This window comes from Ursus maritimus, unplaced genomic scaffold (assembly GCF_017311325.1).
Source record: "Ursus maritimus isolate PB19 unplaced genomic scaffold, ASM1731132v1 scaffold_30, whole genome shotgun sequence".
NCBI classification, from domain to species: Eukaryota; Metazoa; Chordata; class Mammalia; order Carnivora; family Ursidae; genus Ursus; species Ursus maritimus.
Window position 1 is genome coordinate 7,168,735 of NW_024425564.1, and position 21,754 is coordinate 7,190,488.

Sequence of the window (21,754 nt, forward strand, 5' to 3'; positions counted from 1 at the left end):
CTGAAGGGCCTCCCGCGGCCTCCCCGCCTCTGCCCAAACTCCTCTTTCGCTCCTCTCAGGACAAACTGTCTTGTCCAGTCGGACGGTTCTCAGTGACCCGCACTGACCAAGCAGGGCTGCCAGATTCGGCAAATTAACAGTATGGGACACACCCAGTTAAATCTGGATTTCAGAGAATGAACAATGCAATTATTCAGGACATGCTAACAGAATTTTCTGAAATTCAGGTTTAACCGAGCGTCCACTCTGTATTTTATCTGGCGACACCACCAGCGAGTTTCCCTCCCCATCCGCTGGAATCGTCTTTCCCCTTAGGCGGGGGTGGGGTACAGAATGACAAGCCTGTCCCCTCCTCGGTAAGGCGTGCCTGGGGGAGGGGGTCTTGAGACTTTCCAGCAGATAACGCACCTCTGGGGGCGTCAGGCTGACACGAGCCTCGACCTCAGGGCTGAGAGTTCAAGCCCCATGCTCGGTGTAGAGAATCTTTATAAAGAAAAAAGAATGCTCCTTTGACCGAGGCCTCTGACCCTGGACTTGCGTAAAAAGGTGAAAGACCTAAGGCTCTGAAGTTTTCCCAGAAAAGAAACTCTCCTTTACAGGACATTTCTTTCAATCTTCCTACTATTTTCATTGAGGTAAAATGTCCTTACTCATTTTTTTTTTACGCTAGTGCCAAAAAAATTACATTTTATTGATTTTAGATGTTGGGTAATGTAGGGAGGCTTTTAACACGGACCGCTTCTGTGGCGGACGAGGACGCATCCTCTGTGTCTTCCTTGTTGCTTCGCACAGGCGCTCACGCGACTGCCCAGGCCCAGTCTGCAGTGGGCAAGGCTGGGACTCCCCCGTCTCTGTGAGACTGCCCTGCGCTCTGGCCAAGCTGGCGAGGACAGCTGCGGCGCCCAGCGGCCGGGAGCTCCTGGGTCACCACCCGGCATCGCGACCCGCACACAGCGTGCGAAGCCTTCGAACCCTGGCTGGCTTGGCACTGAGTTCGAGGTGCAGGTGGGGACATGGTGTCATCCCACACAAAGCCAACTCTAGACAAGTTTCCCCTTTAAGACCGTGAGAGTCAAGATTCTCCCCCATGACGTCTCTCCGTCTTGACATCCTTAGGCCTCGTGCAAAACAGCTGATTTTTGTTGCTATGTTAAACTGAGCCGTTTTATAGAGGCTCTATGGGCTCAGGTGACAAAAATCCTTAGGCTACCTAGTTAAGTGAAGATACGACAGTGTTTAGTGTGCAGAATTTTGCTAAATAAAAGGGAGAAACACAAAATATGCTTGATTTACTTCTAAAGAAACACTGAAAGGACATACAGAAAACTAATAAAAGTGTTTCCCTGTGGGGCAGGGGTGGGGTTGTGGCAGAGGGGTGGAGAGAGGCGGGTGCTTGTAAATTTTCCTGACGTACATATTCTTATCACTGAACCACTGAATAATTGGGGGACACCTGGGGGGCTCAGTCGGTCAAGCACCTGCCTTCGGCTCGGGGCGTGATCCCGGGGTCCTGGGATCGAGTCCCGCATCGGGCTTCTTGCTCCGCGGGGGGTCTGCTTCTCTCTCTCCCTCTGCCCCCTCCCCCCGTGCTCTCTTAAATAATAAAATCTTTTTTTTAAAGTGAATAAGTGTATAACCCTTTAAAAATTAAATTACATCATAAAAATTACATCGTATATTTTATTTTTTCGGCTGTATCATTTGTCGTGAGAGAAGCTGAGCTGGAAATAGGGAGGCAGCCTCTAGCCTCCCCAAATCGCTGTGCCCCTCCCACTTCCTGGGCCCGTGACACACCCGCAAGGCCACCACACTCCGTTCCCAGGACTATCACTTTGGTGCTCAACACTGTCTCAGTCTTTTTAAAAAATTTGCCCCAAATCTGCTGTGCCACTTGCTGTAATTCCTAGTTCTCTGTCCGCTCTCCGCAGATAGGCTTCGATTTCCCTGAGCGTTGACCCGTTTGCCGCGTCCAGCGACCCCAGCGTCGGAAGACCGGGTCTCGTTCTGCCCTCTGTCTTCTCCCCTGGCGCCCGGTTATCTTTGCTTGTGAGCTACATAGTCCAAGAGTATCTGCAGAAATCGTTCCAGGCCTACGATCATGTTAGTTTCTTCCCAGAAAGATGTCCATTTTTGACACCAGCCATCTAAGAGTCACCTTAAACAAGGTCAACACGACATTTTGGGGCCTGAGGCTTCATTTCTAGCTCCTTTAAAGGCTGCCAGCCTGCAGAATTGGCAAACGTCCCCGGACAGAAACAACCCCAGGTGCCAGAAACAACCCCAGGTCCCCCCTATAGCGCCCCTTCCTTTCCCAAATTCTGAATTTTTCGGATACTTTAAAAATATTTTATCCAGACTTTTTAGTTGTCTTCACTTGCAGGAAGTCAGAAGTCCTCAGGGCACCCGCAGAGGTGGACGCCCTTCTGCTCTGGGCTTCGGTTCCTCAGGGGCTGGCTTGCACAGAACCTGCTTTCCCTCGTGTCCTTTAGCGGGCCAGTCTTGAAGCACACAGCCCCCCGCGCCCCCAGGCTCGCATCCAGAAGAGCTGGGCCCCCGCAGTGCAGAGCCAGGCTGCACCCCAGGGAACTCAGGCGCTGCCCTGTGGCATTGGGGCCCCTGATAGGTCTCAGTTTGCAGACCAGGATGTGACAGGAGCTTAGAGTTGGGCTCTAGGGAAGGGCCACACAGAAAACACTCAGTGGTGTTAATGATGCATTAAAAACCTGTAAGTGAGCAAAGATTCCGGCCGCCTGCCCTGCTAGACAAAGCTCCTTCCTCCCCGGCTTGGGCGGGACTCTAGAGCTTCTGCTGAGCGGACTGGTGCGGGGTGACTTGCGGGGCTGAGGGTCCCGGGAACAAGCTCCGAGGCAGGTTTTCTGGGTCTTGTCCGGAGTCACCTACAGAACTGGCTCTGCTGGGCCCCGGGGGCGCGTCGCTCCCTCTGTAGGGTGGAGACGGCGGCTGGGCGGCAGGCCCAGGTTCGCGGGACCGCAGAGCGCGGGTCGGGCAGGCCGGGCGGGGGCGGCTCCGCGGACACTCGGGGGACGGTCCCCCCGCGGCGGCTCCGCGGCGGACAGCGGCCGGGTGGCCCTGGTCGGGGGACCGTCTGTCGTTGGCTGACGGCGGTCGGTGGCCGTTGGGAACGTTGGCGGTTGGGGCGCGGGCGGCCGGGGGGGGGCGCGCTCGGGGAGGAGCCGGCGCGCGCCCCCCGCGCCTCGGGGACTGAGGGCGGTTAAAACTGCCACCGATTTGGGGGCGATCGTGATTGCCCCACTTTCAGCGCGGGTGGAGCCCTGCCTGGAAGTCGGCAGCTGCGCGGGCGGGACGGAAAACAGCCCCGAGCGCGGGGCCGCGGGGCGCACGGGCGGGCACGCAGCCCGCTTCGCACCTGCCGCTGCCGCCACCTGCTGCGTCACCCCACCTGCCGCGGCCCCTCACCTGCCGCTGCCCCCGGAGCCCCCAGCAGCCCCCAGTCTCTGTCCCCACACCGTCCTGGGGCTGGTGGAGTGGGAGGTGGCCCCAGGCTGGTGGGGCTTGAAGCTCACACATCCCTGGGCCCCGTCCAGGAAAAAGACCCAGGACCGCCAGGCTGGCCCAGTGGGTACAGCATGTGACCCTTGATCTCAGGGGTGAGTTCAAGCCCCACAAAACAAAATGGAAAAAATTTAAAAAAGGATCCAAAAATGAGAAAACGTAAAAATAGGAACCAAAGTGAATATTTACTTGCAATGATGACCCCATCCCCCCACCCACTCCCCCCATCAGCCCTCAGTTTGTTTCCCAGAGTCCAGAGTCTCTGGTGGTTTGTCTCCCTCTCTGATTTCTGCCCCCTCAGGTTTCCATCCCTTTCCCTGTGGTCCTCCGCTCGATTCCTTACGTTCCACACATGAGTGAAAGCCTACGGTATTTAGGACGCCAGGATTCTTTAGCAAGCTGGAGACGGACTGAGCCATGCGTTTCAGGCTGTCCCCTCCGCCAGGACCGTGTGGCTTTCCCCAGCAGCTCCGAAGCTGTCTGCTGAGCTCTCCATGTCTCCTGGGTCCCGCCTCTTGGGCCTCCGCTCCTCTGACCTTGCTTCTCATAACTTAAGCTTCAGTGTTACACATTCTGTTCTTACTTCATTGACATTTGACTGGCAAGCCCCCTTCCCTGGCCCCCTGGCTGGGGCTGCCCTGCCAGCTGGCTCTCCTGGGCTAGACCCTTCTTCCCCTGGCTGGCGAGGCTGTGTGCCCCCTTCCCCTTCCCAGACCTAAATGTGGACAGTTAACTTGCCTTAGCCAGAAATGTCTTGCCCTCAGGAATTACAATGCCAGCTTTAAAGCTATTCTTTTTATTTTATTTATTTTTTGGTTCAGTTTTTTCTTTATTTACTTTTAAAGTAGGCCCCATGCCCCGCCTGGAGCCCAACGTGGAACCCAACGTGGGGCTCGAACTCAGGACCCTGAGATCATGACCTGAGCTGAGATCAAGAGTTGGAGGCTCCCCGGGCTGAGCCAGCCAGCCGCCCCAAGTTTTTACCTTAATCCCACTGTAGTTAACACAGGGTTGTACTCACAGCTATGGCACAGCGATTCACGGTTCTGTACATCCCTCAGTGCTCGGCCTGGTAAGTGTCTTCTCTAGGCCCCATCACCTATTTCAGCCACCCCTGCCCTCCAGCACCCCTGGGTCCTGGCAACCTGGTCCCCTCCAGAGAGGCGCATGGAGGTGCGTCCTGTGTTGGGGGACAGCGCCCCCTGTGGTCCACGGAGAGACAGGACCATGCACTGAGGAAGGACCCCCTCCTTTGCCAGTTCCAGGCTGGGTGGCAGGTAATCCAGGTAAGAGTAATTGAGAAGGTACCTTGACTTTGAGGTGCTGATGATGTCTCCAAGGATCAGTACGGAGACCAGGCGCAGAGGGAAGGATCTGGGTGGCTCTGGGGCTCAGGGAGGCTACAGGGCTGGGTAAGGTCCACTGCCAGGGGCAGAGTGGACGGCTGGATGTGGCCTTTACCTCCGAGGTCCCTGCATGAGGAGCAAGTAGCTATCTTTTCACTATTTACCTGCCACCCAGCCTGTTCCTCTTCCCCAGAGGGGGGAAAGGGCACCTAGCGGCCAGCAGAGAAGACAGTTTCCGGTGAGGGACTCCCGAGGATGTAACGTTTCAGAGCGGTCAGTTTGGATGCAGGCTGAGGACGTGCCATGGGGATTCCAGGTTAGGGTGTAGTTGGAGACTTTTCGGAAGGAGTGCTTAAGATGCCCAGTGCTGTGTTGACCGGAGGGGAGTGTGCAAGGAAGGGAGGACCTGATCTCATCACTCAGGGAGCTAAGCAGGAGCTGAAGTCGGCGCGGACCTGCAGTCCCTGTGATGCCTTTGTGCAGATCGGAGTGGATCCGGCCCCTCCCAGGGCTCAGGGCTGCTCCCGGGGGCGTCCTGGGTCTCAGCCCCGACCGTCCCCTGTGCTGGCTGCACGTGCAGTGGACAACCTGCCCAGCTGTCAGTGGGGGCCCCCGAAGGGACGAAGAGCGAGCAGTCGGGAGGGTCTCGTGCAGGAACCGGCTGAGAGGGGCTCCGAGTGACAGGAGTACTTTGGAGCAGCGGCAAGGAGGACGCGGGGCCTCCCCTGCCGGGAACCAGGCAGACGGAGAACACGCGGATCGTCTGATCCTGGCTGCAGTGTTTTACAGAAGCGAAAACCGTTCAGAAAAGTCACTGAGCACGTAGTCTGTGCAGGAGTGCATGACACGGGCCGTGAGATGGGGTTTCTCCGATGACCGTGTGCACCTCCGTTTCCAGCTGTGACACGTGGCCCACCGTCCCGCGAGGCAGGCCGAGCCGGCCGTCCCCGAACAGGGAGCTCTAAACCTCTGGAATTAGGACCGTGATTCAGACTTTTGTGCTATTTTGCTTTTTTTAAAGATTTTATTTATATTTGTCAGAGACAGAGCACAAGCAGGGGGAGCGGCAGAGGGAGAGGCAGGCTCCCCGCTGAGCACAGACCACCGGTGGGCAGGGCTCGATCCCAGGAGCCCGGACCGTGACCTGAGCTGTGAAGACAGACGCTTCTCCGACAGCCCCCAGGCGCCCTGACGCCCAGACGTCTTGCTGAGTCTAGAATTCCTCATTCCAGCCGCTGATTGTCCCTCTTCTGGAACAGGTGAAAACCTAAGGAATGGCTTAAAGTTTGTTCCAAGGGGAAATGCACAGTGGGGGTCCGCGGGAGAAGTCCCCGCCCTGTCTTCTGGTCTCGGGACGTCCGACTTCAGGGTCATTTTAACTGGGGTTGTCTTCATGGAGTCAGAGGTGTTTTGTGGTTTTTCTGTGACGTGTCCGTTCACTCCGCGCTGTCTTCCACCTGACGGTAACCCTGTTGCCCTGGTGAGCACTCTGTATGGCCGCGAGTCAGCCCCTTGGATTGGACGACAGTCCTAAACGTGTTTCTTCCACGATTTCATTTGGTCATTCGTCTCTTGACATTGTGTGTCTGGTATTTTCCATGGAGAGATTTAAGAAAATGTTTATCACTGAAGCACAGCGGACAAGAATGTTCTATTGGTTTTCGGCATACAGCATGGAGGATGGGCAGCCGTGCACGGTACGCACGGTCGCCACCACGGGTGCCGTCACCCCTGTCACCAGCAAGGTCATCACCGTGTCACCGACCGCATTCCCTCCGTGCAGACCTCTGTCAATGGAGTTGACTCTGTCCTTGCTTGTAGGATGTCTCCGCTGAAACGTTGCTGAGCTCATGTCCACTTAGCGGGGAGCCCTGCCTTGCCGCGCTCAGTCAGCCCGGACGAAAGCCAGGAAGACCACCGAGCAACTGTAGACGCTACCAGACGGCGTAAGGTGCTGTTCCCGTCTGTCCACCATCCAGCTAGTGACCCCGTGCACTCACCCAGCCTCTGCAGAGCTCTAAGGGACGAGTCTGTGGCCAGGAAGTGTGTGGCCAGCGCGACCCGCGTCGGGATCTGGGTCCCGGCTCTCCGTTTTCCCCGTGTGGCCGTATTGCATCACGAAACAGGACAGAAGTGTCGAAGGCTCAAGAGTTAGAGCCTGAAGGACAGATGCGCCCAGGTGGAGCTTGGGTCCGCGGGAGGGTCAGTCCCGCGTGACTGACTTCAGGAGGTGAAATCTCAGTGCTGACATGGTTCGGAGAGAGGTCGCCAGGCAGAGCAGGCCAAGGAGCCGAAGGATGTTCAGGGGCCGGTGGGGAGAAGCCGGGGCTCGTGCGCAGTCTCCGTGCGCGTGTGTTTGGGGAGGCAGGTGTGCGGAGCTGGCGGGGGGAGGAGAGCGGGCCCGCGCTGCCCGGCTCCGGGGAGCCACGCCGTGAGGGGGCGCGTGCAGTGAGGAGGGGGCCAGCCCAGCCCGCGCGGAGCTTCCGGGGAGTCGTCTCCTCGCAGTGGAGGCCGGGACCTGGGCTCTGGGACAGTGACTGCAGTGGCCCCTGAGGCAGGCCGCGGCCAGCGGGTGGAGGGGGCTACACAGCGAGGCTCTCACAGGGACCTCGGACCTTTGCAGCCTCCGTGGCAGCTGTGTTTGTTTTTTGGAGATTGTGGTACTGAGTCATGTCTACGCCCCAACGCGGGTCTAGACTCAGGGCCGAGAGTCGTGGGCTCCAGGGCGCAGATGTGGGGTCCTGTGACACCGGAGCCCGGGTCCTGCGGAGCCTTCATGCCCAGAGCTGGCTCTCGCTGGTGTCACGCTGACACAGAACGCCCGAGACCTTGTCCTCCCCCTGAGCAAACAGCCGCACCTTCTCCAGCCAACGTCCGCCTCCCCTTTCCACTCCCTAGACCAGTCACCCGGCCACGCCAGCTCCGCCTAATGGGAATCCGGTGTTTCTCGGAAGGAGGGGCCTCGTCACCTGTCCCCCACCCCGTGTTCCCGACACAGGAGCGATGTATAAACCGGCACCCTGGAAAGGGAGCCGTCCACCAGCCGTCTGTCCAGACACCCCAGGAAACCACCCAGAGTGTCGGTGGGAGACACTGGGGTGGAGCACAGGGGAGCTTGTCGGGAGGAGGACCAGGCAAGCGGTTGGGGATGCGGGCGTGAGAACGGTTAAGACCAGTGCAGCCATGTGGCTGCTCTTTGCAGACACTTGGAAGGGAAGGAACGGGCCTTCAGACTTTGCATGGGCCCCTGGCCCGCTCTACGCACCCCGTTGTTTCTCTTTCTCTTTCACTGGGGAATCCACCTAACCCTGGAAAGGATGTCCGTTGAAAGAGAGACTGGCTGACAGGGACACGGATGCACACGGCTGTACTCGATGGCAGTAGCCAGATTCGTCACGGTGGCCACACGCCTCCTGCTGTCCGTGTGGGAGAGCACGCGCCATGTTTTCTCCGCTGCAGGCACGTCAGGGAACACCACCAGCTCCAGAGTTTATGATGCCCTGGCTTCCGGCCATGACACTCTGGCCTTTTAACTTTGAGCTGTGCAAACACAGAAAGCTCGGGAGAGGAAGACAGAACTGGCGTTGGCATCGCCTGCGTCCTGCCGACGTGTGACAGACAGAAAGAGAGCTTAAGAAGAGAGAGGGTGCGTCAAGGCTGAGCAGAGATCTCTGCCTTGGGGTGCGGTCGGGCTGGGGCTCGTAGGGAGCGGGCAGTTGCCTGACGTTGGAGGGCCGAGTCGTGCCCTCGCCACTGCCCAGGGCTGTGTCCCTCCAGCCGGGCCTTCTTGTCTGGACTGTCTCTGTGCAGCCCCCAAAACCCCGCTGGAGACGGAGGCCCTGCGGACAGGAGGCCGGCAGAGGCCATGGCCCCTCTGTGGGAGGACGGCCGGGGGGAGGGCGTCTGCCCCATCTGCCAGGAGCTGCCGAAAGGGGCCGTGAGCACGGACTGCGGACACCTCTTCTGTCGAGGGTGCCTGGCTCAGCACGTGGCAAAGGCCTCGGCCTCCAGGGTGCTCTGCTGTCCCCTGTGCCGGAAGCCCTGTTCCGAGGGGGTGCTGGGGGCGGCCCACCTCTGCCCCCGCCACCAGAAGAAGGTGAGCTACTTCTGCGAGGAGAGCAGACGTCTTCTGTGCGCGCAGTGCCTGGGGTCCCCTGAACACCAGGGGCACCGCGAGCTGGCCATCGAGAGCGCGGTCAGCCACTACAAGGTAAGGCCGGGCACCGGCTGCCCGAGCGGCTGCCTCCTGCCCTCTGCCCACACGGCTCAGGGGCGGACTCGGCCCATCTCTTCTGCCTCACCCTGCTTTGGACCTTGTCCTGACTTTCCCACGTGCCCGGTGCTGCAGCTGTTGGTGTCGGTGCCTTGATAGGGGTCTGCGTTCCCAGGACGTCTGCGGGACGGACTTGGGCTGAGGACGCACAGCTCTCTCGGGACCAGACTGCCTGGTGCCCTGCTTGGCAGAGCTAGAAATTTGGTGGGAAATGTGATCGCGTTTGCATATGCTGATAATTACCTGCAAAGACATACGTATGCCCTGAGACTTTGTAACAATGCTCTTTAAAATGTACACTCCAGCACAGTCCACGTACAGTAAGAGTCAGCTCAGGTGTGCCGCGTAGCGAGACATCACCTCCGTACCTCCCAAGTGCCCTTTGTCCCCAGCACGCTTCTCCCACCCCCACCTGCCTCCCCTCTGCGGACCTTCGCGGTGCTCTCTAGAGCTCGGAGCCTGATTTTGGTTTTCTCTCTCGCTTTCCTTTGTTCGTTTGTTTTGTTTCTGAAATACCGCATGTGAGTGAGATCATATGGTATTTCTATCCTGCAAATAACATTAGAACTGCAAAGAAATCAAGCAAATGTGAGTTTCCTTATGAGCGAGGAGGAAAACAAACAAGGGTCTGGGATGGGAGTGATGGTGGCCGACATCCGTGGGGCTCGAGGGCCCCGTGGAGCAGGTGACGCCCAGCGGGGACCTAGAAGAAGAGAAGCTGACCCGTGTGGAGACTGAGCCGGGGGAGACATAATAGGCCACGTCTGGAGAAGCCATGTTATGTTTGAGGAATTAGGGTTTGAGTTGACAGGATACACTGAGAGCGTAGGAGTGGGTGGGTGGGTGCAGGGGATCAAAGTGACTTCGTGAGTTTCTGGGTTGAGAAGCTGGGTGGGTAATGGAAGGGAGGGCAGGTTTGAAGGAAGACAGGCCGAGTCCAAGTTGGGACACATTTAGGATCTTAGATCGGCAATTGGATAAGGACTGTGGATCTCCACGGGGAGACGGGGGCAGAATCCCCAGAACCTGGCTGCGGGATCCACCCGAAGAAAGGGGTTTCCCTCCAAGGAGATCGATGTAATGTCGTCAGGAGACCGTGTAGAGAGGAAGAGTTTGCAGGACCAGGTCCTGAGAAAGGCCATCACTTCGATGTGAGGTCAAGGGTGACTCGCTTGACTCGGAAGGAGCCACCGACCAGGGGCAGGGCCAGAGAAACAGCAGGGGCGCAGTGTCCCAGAAGCCGGGAGGCCGGGCGTGCGGTGTGTCTGGGGTGCTGAGCGCAGGGCAACGGGGGGCAGCAGGGGCTCCGGTGGGGGCAGCAGAGGGGTGTGCGGTGGGGTTCAGTCTGGGCAATGGCGTGAGTGTTGGGTGCACGGAGTGAAGGGTGTGGCCAGCAAGGAGGAGGTGTGGCTTGGGAAAGACAACCCAGGGGAGGAACAGGGGAGGGTTGGCGGGCAGTCGGACCCCAATTTGAGCTGTGAAACTAGGGGCTCGGTGTGCTCCAAGAGGCTGCGTGGGGACAGCCGAGGTGACAAAGAGGCAGCAGGAGAGGCAGTGAAGGAGGACCCCAGCAGATGTGGGCAGGACAGTTCACTAAGACTTCGCACCTTGTCTCTATTTCTTTGAATTAAGTTTTGTAAATTAAATGCTGTAAGTGGTACATTGCTTTTTAAAGGACTTGGGTAGGCTGTCCACGCCTGCCCCGCGGCTGCCTTGCAGCCCAGGAATAAACCCCACCTGGTGGTGGTGAATAATCCTTTTAATGTGCTGGTGGTTCCTATTGGCCAGTATTTGTGAGAATTTTGGCATCATGTCCATCAGGGATCTGGGTCTGTAATTCTCCTTTTTGGTGGGGTCTTTGTTTGGTTTTGGGATTGGGGTAATGCTGGCCTCATAGAACGAATTTGGAATTTTTCCTTCCATTTCCACTTTTTGGAACGGTTTCAGAAGAATAGGTCTTAAATCTTCGAATGTTTGGTAGAATTCCCTGGGAAGCCTTCCGGCCCTGGACTCGTGTGTGTTGGGAGGTTTTGATTACTGCTTCAATTTCCTTGCTGGGTATGGGTCTGTTCAGATTGTCTGTTTCTTCCTGTTTCAGTTCTGGTAGTTTATACGTCTCTAGGAAGGCATCCATTTCTTCCAGATTGCCTAATCTGTTGGTGTATAATTGCTCATAATATTCTCTTATAATTGTTTGTATTTCCTTGGTGTTGGTTGTGATATCTCCTTTTTCATTCATGATTTTATTATTTTGGGTCCTTTCTCTTTTCTTTTTGGTAAGTCTGGATACAGGTTTATTGATCTTGTTAATTCTTTCAAAGAACCAGCTCCTAAGTTCGTTCATCTGTTCTACTGTTTTTTTTTTTTATTTCTATATTATTTGTTTCTGCTCCAATCTTTATTAATTCTCTTCTCCTGCTGGGTTTAGGCTTTATTTGCTGTTCTTTCTCCAGATCCTTTATATGTAAGGTTAGGTTGTGTATTGGAGACTTTTCCTTTTTCTTGAGAAAGGCTTGTATTGCTATATCTTTCCCTCTTAGGACAGCCTTTGCTGCATCCTACAGGTTCTGAACTGTTGTGTTTTCATTTTCATTTGTTTCCATGAAAATTTTTTAATTCTTCTATACTTTCCTGGTTGACTCATTCATTCTTTAGCAGGATGCTCTTTAACCTCCATGCATTTGTGGTCTTTCCAAATTTTTTCTTGTGGTTGACTATAAGTTGCATAGCATTGTGGTCTGAAAATATGCACGGTATGATCTCAATCTTTTTGTACCGGTTGAGACCTGATTTGTGACCGAGTATGTGGTCTATTCTGGAGAATGTTCCCTGTGCACTAGAGAAGAATGTGTGTTCTGTTGCTTTAGGATGGAATGTTCTGAATATATCTGTGACGTCCATCTGGTCCATCGGGTCCAGTGGGTCATTCAAAACCCTTGTTTCCTTGTTGATCTTCTGCTTAGACGATCTGTTCATTGCAGTGAGAGGGGTGTTAAAGTCCTCTACTATTTTTGTACTATTATCAATGTGTTCTTTACATTTGTTATTAATCGGCTTTTATATTTGGCTGCTCCCAAGTTAGGGGCATAAATATTTACAGTTGTTAGATCTTGTTGGATAGGCCTTTCAGTATGATATTGTGTCCTTCTGCATCTCTTCCTACAGTCCTTCACTTAAAATCTAATTTGTCTGGATATCAGGATTGCTACCCCAGCTTTCTTCTCATGTCCCATTAGCATGATAAATGGTTCTCCACTCCCTCACTTTCAATATGGAGGCGTCTTTGGGTTGAAAATGAGTCTTTTGTAGACAGCATATGGATGGGTCTTGTTTTTTTTTATTCAGTCTCATACCCTATGTCTTTTGATTGGAGCATTTAGTCCATTTGCATTCAGACTAATTATTGAAAGATACGAAGTTAGTACCATTGTATTACCTGTAAAGTCACTGGTTCTGTAGATTGTCTCTGTTCCTTTCTGGTCTTTGTTACTTTCGGGCTCTCTCTTCACTTAAAGGATCCCCTATAAGATTTCTTACAGGGCTGCTTAGGGTTCACAAATTCCTTTAGTTTTTGTTTGTCCTGGGAAGTCTTCATCTCTCCTTCTATTCTGAATGACAGCCCTGTTGGATAAAGTATTCTTGGCTGCATATTTCTCCCATCTAACACATTGACTATATCATGCCCGTCCTTTCAGACCTGCCAGGTCTCTGTGGACAGGTCTGCTGCCAGCCTTATGTGTCTATCCTTGCAGCTTAAGGACCTCTTGTCCCAAGCTGCTTTGAGGATTTTTTCTTTATCTCTGAAATTGCGAGTTTCACTATATGTCATGGTGTTGACCTTTTTGTTGATTTTGAGGGGAGTTCTCTGTGCCTCTTGGACTTGACTGCCTGTTTCCTTCCCCAGATTAGGGAAGTTCTCAGCTATAATTTGTTCAAATAAACTTTCTGCCTGCTTTTCCTGCTCTTCCTCTAGGACTCCTGTAATGGAGATATTATTTCGCTTTATGGAATCACTTCGTTCCCTGAGTCTACCTTTGTGATCTAATAGTTTTCTCTCCCTCTTCATTTCAGCTTCATTATTGCCTATTGTTTTATCTTCTACATCACTGATTTGCTCTTCTGCTTTGCTCATCCTCAGCCTCCACTGGGGACTGCATATGGGTTGTAGCATTTTTAATTTCAGCCTGAGTAGAGTTTAGTTCTTTTATCTCTGCAGTAAGGGATTCTCTAGTGTCTTCTAGGCTTTTTCAAGCCCAGCTGGTATCCTTATAATCATTGTTTTAAATTCTAGTTTAGACATTTTACTTATATCTGCATTGATTAAATCTCTGGCTGTCATTTCTTCCTGTTCTTTCTTTTGGGTTGAATTACTCCATCTTGTTATTTTGGAGGGAAAAAAAGAAAGAAAGAAAAAATAGAAGAAAGAAAGAAGAAAAAATAAAAAATGAAAATGACAAAATTAAAAAAAGGAAAATTAAAAAATAATATAAGATAAAATAATATACATATAGGAAGGTAGTACCTAGGTGTGCTTTTGTCTGCTTGTTATGAGAAGGTTGGTTGAAGAAAGGTAGAAAGAAAGAAAAGGAAAGGAAAAGAAGAGAAAAAAATTAAAAACTAAACAAAAAATATATAAAATACAATAAAAAGTTCAAAAACTGCTCTTTCTGTGTTATAAGGTTCGTTTTCAGAGAGAGCGAGTGACATTCTCTAGACGCACGACCGTGTGGACATGTCAGACCTGGTCATCAACACCCCCCCCATGAAATGTAATGGGTGATCTCATTCTTATTCATATTGTAGGGCACTTTTGGCTTCATAGGCAGCATATTTTTGAAAGTTGGTGACTTGTTTTGGCTACTGTATCAGGAAAATGTACTTTTGGTCTGTTAGCCACTTCTGTTATGTATTTTGTGAGCAAAGCTTTTGAGAAGGAATTCCAATGTTGCTAGATTCTCACGTCTCATTACTACTCAATGCCCTTATGTTTCGTTTTTCTTACTGTAAAACCACATTTTATCTGATGTCTGATAGGATCACAAACCTTTAAAAATATTCATTATAATAAAAGAGTTCTTGCACTATTCCCTGTGTTTCAAACTGTCCTTTTTTCCCTGATGGCTATTTTAGAAAAGCAAAAGTTTGTACAATTTTTATTTTTAATTCTAATGAGTGTGTATTCATAAAACATTCACCCACTAAATATTATTTTAATGCAAAACTGGAGGGTCCCATTTTAAAAAAGTGGACTTTACCTTATTCATTTGAATATTGTAAATGATAGGTCTGTATTACCTTTGATTATTTCATGCATTTATCTTTATTGCTATCTTTGCTTTCTTTTTTCACTTACGTAGTGTTTGCAGTTGACTTCAAACTCTTTATTAGATTTTAAACTATATAAGCAGAGAGGGAGACAAACCATAAGAGACTCTTAATCATACGACACAAACTGAGGGTTGATGGGGGGAGGTGGGTGGGGGATGGGGTAACTGGGTGACCGGCATTAAGGGGGCCTGTGATGTAGTGAGCACTGGGTGTTACACGCAACTGATGAATTATTGAACATGTACTATATGTTGGCTGATTGAATTTATTTTTATTTATTTTTTTTTATAAAGATTTTATTTATTTATTTGACAGAGAGCGAGACAGCCAGTGAGAGAGGGAACACAAGCAGGGGGACTGGGAGAGGAAGAAGCAGGCTCCCAGCAGAGGAGCCTGATGTGGGGCTCAATCCCAGAACGCCAGGATCACACCCCCAGCCGAAGGCAGACGCTTAACGACTGCGCCACCCAGGCGCCCCGGCTGATTGAATTTAAATTAAAAAAATGAATTTTAAACTGTACTGGGAGGTACGACTGTGGCTTTTCACCTGGATCCTGAGAACCGGCCTGACTCTGACAGGCAGAGACAGATAGCACTCCTGGCAGAGGGTAGCAGGTGATAAGGCTAGAGGGGGTGTGACCGCATGGGATGTGTTCAGGAAGCCACATGTAAGTCGTTCGGTTAGTGGGGAGCCTGGGGGAGGGGGAAGCACTGGGAATGGAGACTGGGGTCAGGTCCCCAAGAGCCTTGGACACGGGGTTAAGGAGTTTGGACTCACCTTTGGTAATGAGAACTCATTTTGAAGAGAGGAATAACACGGGTCAAAGATGAAATATGACTGAGCTGTCCAGCAGGGAGGACAGCAGGTGGTGAGTCCAATGACAGAAATATGGAGGTCGCGAGCAGTGGACTGCACAGAGTGGTGAGCTGGATGCTGTTTGACTTCCCATGTTGACTTTGAGCTGCAGATAAGGCGGTAGGGGAGACTTAGCGCCCAGCTGGAAACATGGGGTTGACCCTTAGGGGAAAATACCTGTCTTTGGGAATTAGGAAGAAATTTGAAGCCTACAGAATAGAAAATTAAGGGCCTAGTCTGGAGACAGAGAAAGGTTAAAAAAGCATCCCCAGGAAGGCTTCCTTCCCCAGGAAAAGCACAGAAGCAGAAGGACAGCGGGGGGAGGGACCAGGACAAGGAAGGGTGGGTGGAGGTGGGGAAATGGGGAGGGACATGTGAACAGTCACCTCAAAGTAGAGGAGGCCCTCGGGGTGGATTTCATTCCCAGAGATCTCTGGTGACTTGGAGGGAGAGGTTTCCAAATAGAAGCAAGCCCATGGCTGAGCAGCGCCGGGGCCCCGAGGACGTGGGGCCCGGAAGGTGGGGTGCGAGGGTGGAGAAAGAGCAGGCTGGGGGATGGGCGGTCGGGAGGTGAGGGCCATGGGTTTGCTTGTTGAGCTTTTGCCTTCACGTGGACATCTCCATCCCCATCGCCCTCCACCGCGGCCACAGGACCCTGATGATCGTCCACGAGCCCGTTTACCCCCACCCACCTCCTTCTGCCAAGTGCTGCAGGTGACACCTGGCGACATCCCTGTGTCCTCGGCCCACCGTGGCTTTCCGATTGCTTGGATGTCTCTGCCGACCTCTGGCCTTTGACCTCGATTCACCCACAGACTCTCAGGGCCGGAGGACTTCCCAAGTCACGTCCTCCTGCTCCGGCCTCTCCCTGTGCATCTCTCTTTACTGAAGCAATACGTTTTGAGAGTTTACAAGAGGAAATGAGGCAAAAAATGATAAAAAAATTTTTTAAATGCTCCTCAGAATACCCAACAGCAACAACAAAATCTCCTAAAAGTATTTTTCTGACCTGCTGTGGGAAGGATCTAGGGGCCGAAACCCACACTCTGGAGCACGCCTTATCTTTAGCCCACAAAGGCCCTTCTCGTCTTGCTTGCTTCCCAGTTGCTTGCCGTGCCTCCCCTCCAGGGCGGCCTGTCGTGTTTGTAGATGGCTGGGGAGAGCGCATTCCTGCGTCCTGCAGTCACAACACTCCTGTGGCCTTGTTTCCTCGCGGCCATCGCCCTCACAGGTTCCCCGGACAGAGCGGAGGTGAGCCCGTGTCTCTGGTGGCACGGCGGTGCTGTCGTGAGCCCTCCTCATCGCGCCGACGCGAGGGAGCCCCTGGGACGCTCACCCGGAGACAGGACCGCCGATCACGGAGGAGAGCGCGGCGGCCCAGCCCGTGCCTGTCTCCGCCGGCCCGCTGGTCCCCACATCGTGGATTCTGCCCTCGCCCCGGCCTTGTCCGGGTGCCTGATTCATCTTAGTCTGACGGGCGTCAAACACTGTTCCGTCGTCGTGTTGGTTTCCGTGTCTCTGGTCACTGGTGAGCTTGGGTACCAATTTGCACGCACGACAGCCCTTTGCATGCCCTCTTCCGCGAATTAACGCTCATACCCCTCGCAAACCTCGCCCTTGGTTCCGTCTTCGTGCTGACGCGTGGGGTTTCCTCTCCATGTTCCACAGCTGAGCCTCTTTTTGGTTTACGGGCCTGGTGCTGTCATCGCTCAGCCTGGCATTTCACTGCTGATTCCGTCCCGGCTGTGTCACTGAGCCCCGGTAGTGAGTGACGGGAGCTCAATTTCAGACGGCGTTCCCTCCCCACGGGCCACGGTTCCTTTTCTAACGTTATTTTCTGCTGACTTTACGGTTTTACCTTCACGCTTGGTGCCCAGCCATCTCGAGTCGGGTTCACGCACGGCTCCAGGAGGGGCCCGGCCCCGCTTCTCTCCACCGCTGTGCGCAGGCTTTCACGACAGGGTCTTCTCCAGACCTGCCCCTTCCTCGCTGATGACGTCCTGCGTTTTCTTTCTAACGTCCTCTGTAAACGTGGGTCTGTCCCTGCACTCTGTGTGACCGTGTGCTCAGCACGGCTTTGTCGGCCCTGTGACCCGCGGGGCACGTGCCCCTGCAGCCGCTCCAACACGGGGCTGTCCTCCGTGACGCCCCACCGCCCTCCCCTCCGGCCGTGGAACCCATGTCGACTGCAGCTCCAGCCCCGTTTGTTTAGGACCTGAAACCCGTTGCGTGTCGGTAGCTTCAGGGACACGGGCCCATCGGGACGCGGACTTGACGTTGAGGGAGAGGCCAGGCCTGCGTGGGGTTTGCGAGCGCAGTGGCCCTTGTCCTCGTAGCGGACGGGTTGGCACGTGCCCCAGGCTGACAGACACGCGTGTCTCTCTAGGAACGACTGGGCCGCAGGAGCAGGAGACTCCGGAGAGACCTGAGGGAGCTCCGCCGGCTCCGGGCGCAGCAGGAGGAGCAGCCGCGGGCAGGGCAGGTGGGGCGCGGACACCCCGTCCTGGCCACTGGGTGCCTGGAGCAGCTGTGTTGGGAGGGGTCCTGGAGGCCAGATGCCCGCATGCTGGGCTCGGCCCCGGAGTCCGCGGGCTGGGAGACTCGGGTCAAGGGCAGCCCTGGGCCCGTCATGTGTTTACACGTGCTCCGGAGGCCGGTGCCGTCCACGCGGCTCGCGTGACCATCAGAGCTGACAAGCAGCTCATCGCTGGAGATCACACCAACCACAGGCCTTTGTCTCCGACGGCGGGCCTGTCCGTAAATGTGGGGCCTCTCCTCACGCTGTGACGGGCAGGGAGCCCGAGGCCTGCGGTGGGACAATGCAGCAGGGCAGGCTGTGCCACCAGAGCGTGGGGTGGGGGCAAGAGCACCCAGGCGCCAGCGTTGTCGCGGGAATATCCGACGCTGAGCCTCAGGGAATCTGTTTTCCGTGGGTCCAGGCAGACTGTGGGGCCCCCAGGCTGGAGGCTGAGCTGGAGAGCCAGCAGCAGGACACCCTCGTCGAGCAGCGGCCGGACCCGCCGGGGGACACGCCGGCGGCCAGAATCCCGGACATCTCGCGGGCCATAGCACAGCTCAGCAGCCTGGTCTCAGCTCTGGAGAAGACCATCCAGGGGCTGGGAGTGGACACCCTGAAGGTGCAGACCCGGGCCCTCCCGCCACCGGTGGCACACGGGGGACAGGCTTCCCTGCGACACGCGGAGCGGGTGCTGGGAGGGTTACTCCCTCTGACTCTGGAGGGGATCCCTGTGCGACATCCGGTGGCAGGTTGGGGACGGGTGGGAGGTGGCAACCCTGGGAACCCGCTGTGACTGTCTCTGTCTTCCCCTGTCTCGTAGGAGGCCAGCGAGCTGCTGGACAGGTAGGAGCCGTCCCGTGTCCCACGCGTGCCCGCACAGCCACACACACAGCCGCGCTCGGGCCTCACCGCGGTCTGGGGGATGCTGGTCCCGTCACGCAGCACGGCCAGTGGACGATGCAGGAGAACACACTGAAGGATTTCTCTGTGTCTAGGAGCGCGCCACAGAAGCTCGAGGCCCTCTACCTCCAGGTGGAGAAAAGAGCCCAGACGTCCATTCCGCCCCCCTCAGCGGCTCCGGCCTGCTCGTTCCCGGGCCACCTCGTCCCAGACTCGCCGCCTCCTCCCGGCTCTCCCTCCCTGCGAGGCGGCCCAGTGTATCCTCACCCCCCATCTCCCGAACGTGACCCCCTGTGCTCATCCCCGCGGCTGGGACCTGATGCCTGACCCTCTGACCTGAGCACGGTGGTCACAGCCTCCTTCCTGAGCCAGGCTCATGCTCATGGCTGCCCCTGCACACGTCAGGGCCCGAGGCCTCCGTTTCGCCTGTGAGCAGATGGCCGTACCCACCTCTCACGATTCGTACTAGGACAGGGGCCCCAGACGCTCAGGCGGCCCGCACGTCTGCACCGGTGCCCCCGCACTGGCTCCCCCTTCCGTGAGCAGGATGGGAATGGGATGCGGCGAAGGGCGTGACTGTGTGGTCATGGCTGGCAGGACTCCTCACAGACTGCCGTGCTGGGCGGAGGGACTCGAGCTGGGAGGGGACCAGCAGGCGGCCCCTCGGACGAGCAGCAGCCCGCAGCCCACGGGGAGCAAGGCCCTCAGTCCTGCTGGGCAAGGTCGTGAACTGTGCGGGCAACCTGCATGCGGGTCCCCAGCCTCCGACCTGCCAGCCCCAGGGCGCTGACACCACCGGCGGTCACGGGCGCAGCTTGCAGCCAAACCGCTGGGTCCCCATGTGCGAGGAGTCTGCGTCCCTGCTCTTTGCTGCTGCTGATTTGGGGCCGGTGTCGGCCTGCGAGTCTTGCTCTCTTACGTACACAGCGGGGCTCCTAACGCCGCCCCCACCTCACGGGCCCTTGGGAGGGTTGAAGGGGTGAACATACAGCACAGGTCACGGGCGAGCTCCATGCCCTCCCTCTGACGCCTGCTGTTGCCCCTCGGCACCCTGGCCAGAGCTCCCCACGAGGCCTGGCTGGCGGAGGAAAGCCCCATTTTCCTTATTTCCACGTCTGTTCTTACAACAAGCTTTCCTTTTCTTTGGAACTAACCGGAGAGTCTCTGTTCTTGGTGAAACAAAGCGCGGCTACAGTGTAGGCTGAGAAAATCCGAGCCGGGACCCCTGGTGGTCAGGTCAGGACAGGGCTGCACCCCTCCCGGTGGGGTCCGGGAGGTGGGGCTCAGATGTGAGCACTTCTGGGGAGGGAGGGGACCCCGAGGGCAGGTCTGGGAAGAGCCGAGCACACAGCAGTCACGTGTCCGGCGGGGTCTACCCTTTCTCTCGCAGGACGCCCCCTCAGGTCAGGTCAGGTCACATGGGACAGGAGCCTCTCCACTCACCAGCAGTCGTATTTCTCAGTGAGAGGAGCACACGTCGTCCTTCTGGACGCGGTCAGGTGTGCGGAGTGCGGCCTGCGTTGGCTTGTTCACCAGACGCGCCTGGCCCTGCACGAGGCCGAGCCCCCTAGCGGTTCGGGCCTCCGAGTCAAGACAGGGTCACGATCCCGGCTGCAGACGCCCCACACTTCACTGTAGGACAGAGCATGTCCTGTGGGGACCAGTGCGAGGGGACATAGCACGTGTCTCCTCCCACGGGGGGCCTTGCAGGCCAGTCGTTGTTTAACAGGCCCCGCTAACCCCAGTGACACACAGGAAACCCAGTCCACTTCCGTGGGATGCAGGCCGGGGGCTTGGGACGGCGTTACCATCCTCCACAGACGTGCGCATGTGCGTGAATATCGAGGTCTCCTGTGAGTGTGATTTACAGACAATGGGAACGTGCCCAGAGGGAGCGAGCCGCCCCTGCAGCCCTGGTCGCCCATCCTCCCCCTGCCCCCGAGGCGGAGAGGCAACCCCGGGCCCTGGCGTCTGCCAGCAGGGGCCTCAGCGGGGAGGGCTGCACGTTTCAGTCGTGTCCAAGCGGAGCAGACATCATGAGCCGGCGGTCCGCTGAGACGAGAGAAGACAACACCCGGGACACAGGCCGCGTGAGGACCACAGTTTTCTTCCTGCGCCTCATCCCTTCCCACCACCGGGCTCTCGAGCTCAGAGGGTGGTCACCGCAGCAGGAACAGGGCTCCCCGCAGTGGAGTGTGGCCCCTGGCTTATGCTACACGCCGGGCCTCCATCTCAGCCGGACGTGCCCCCGTGGGAGGGAGGACGCGGGCCGTGTCGGGGTCTCCCGTGGAGGACGGCCCAGTGTCCCAAGGGCCACGGGGTCAGCCAGCGGGGTCTCTGCCAACCCTCCTGCCCTTACCCGGCAGCACCTGTCGCCCCCCTGCGATGTCCTCCTCCTGCCTCTGTCTGCTCCGTGAGTTCCTCCAGTTAGCAAACAGAGTTTCTTTTCATTTTCACGCGGCCCGTGGCTACCAGCCTGCCTGGTTCACGGTTAGCCCATGAGAAACGTTCCTCGAAGCTACACGTCTGCGAACCCTCATCTTTCTGGAGGAAGAAGTCATGAGGACAGGTGCCTTGTCTAAGATCCCGCAACTGCTCCAGGCCTGGGTCTCCTGGGTCCACTGGGCACCGCTGGGCCGCGTCCCCAGAGCCCCCGGCCATGCACCGGGTGTCGGGGAAATGGCTTAATCAGCACATGGGAGGTCACCCCACCGCGTCCTTGCAAGTCCTTGGTCTGCCCCCGGGCGAGCCTACAGGAGTCGAGTCCGTGCAGGCCTCTGGTGAGCCCATCCTGGCAGGAGGAGGGCTGGCCCTCTCAGGAACTCACGGAGAAGCTAGACCCTCGGCCCCAGAGCCCAAAGAAGGGAAAGACCTTCCGGGTGAAGGAGGCCGTGAAGGTGTAGATGGGCTCCTGGCTGACGGCATTGACGAAGGTCACCCAGCCCACCTCATAGTCCAGGGACACGCGCACCTGCCGGGGAGGCTCCCGCAGCGCCAGC

At 55.9% G+C, this 21,754-nt stretch overlaps 2 protein-coding genes across 2 annotated transcripts in view; one reads left to right on the forward strand and one right to left on the reverse strand.

Moving 5' to 3' along the window:
• Nucleotides 1-8,745: 8,745 nt before the first annotated feature.
• On the forward strand, nucleotides 8,746-19,908 carry TRIM40 (tripartite motif containing 40). Its single transcript, XM_040645208.1, has 5 exons — nucleotides 8,746-9,090; nucleotides 17,724-17,819; nucleotides 18,322-18,474; nucleotides 18,676-18,698; nucleotides 18,851-19,908. Exons 1-5 carry the CDS (start codon nucleotides 8,746-8,748, stop codon nucleotides 19,080-19,082), a joined length of 849 nt encoding a protein of 282 aa, XP_040501142.1. The 3' UTR covers nucleotides 19,083-19,908.
• Nucleotides 19,909-20,895: 987 nt separating this feature from the next.
• The window catches only part of LOC103681983 (tripartite motif-containing protein 10), an 8,209-nt gene continuing 7,350 nt past the window's right edge, over nucleotides 20,896-21,754 (reverse strand). The window contains 1 exon segment of the mRNA XM_040644877.1: nucleotides 20,896-21,754. This exon segment is cut by the window's right edge and continues 349 nt beyond it. Within this exon segment, the coding sequence (XP_040500811.1) occupies nucleotides 21,571-21,754 (184 nt within the window). The 3' untranslated portion in view covers nucleotides 20,896-21,570.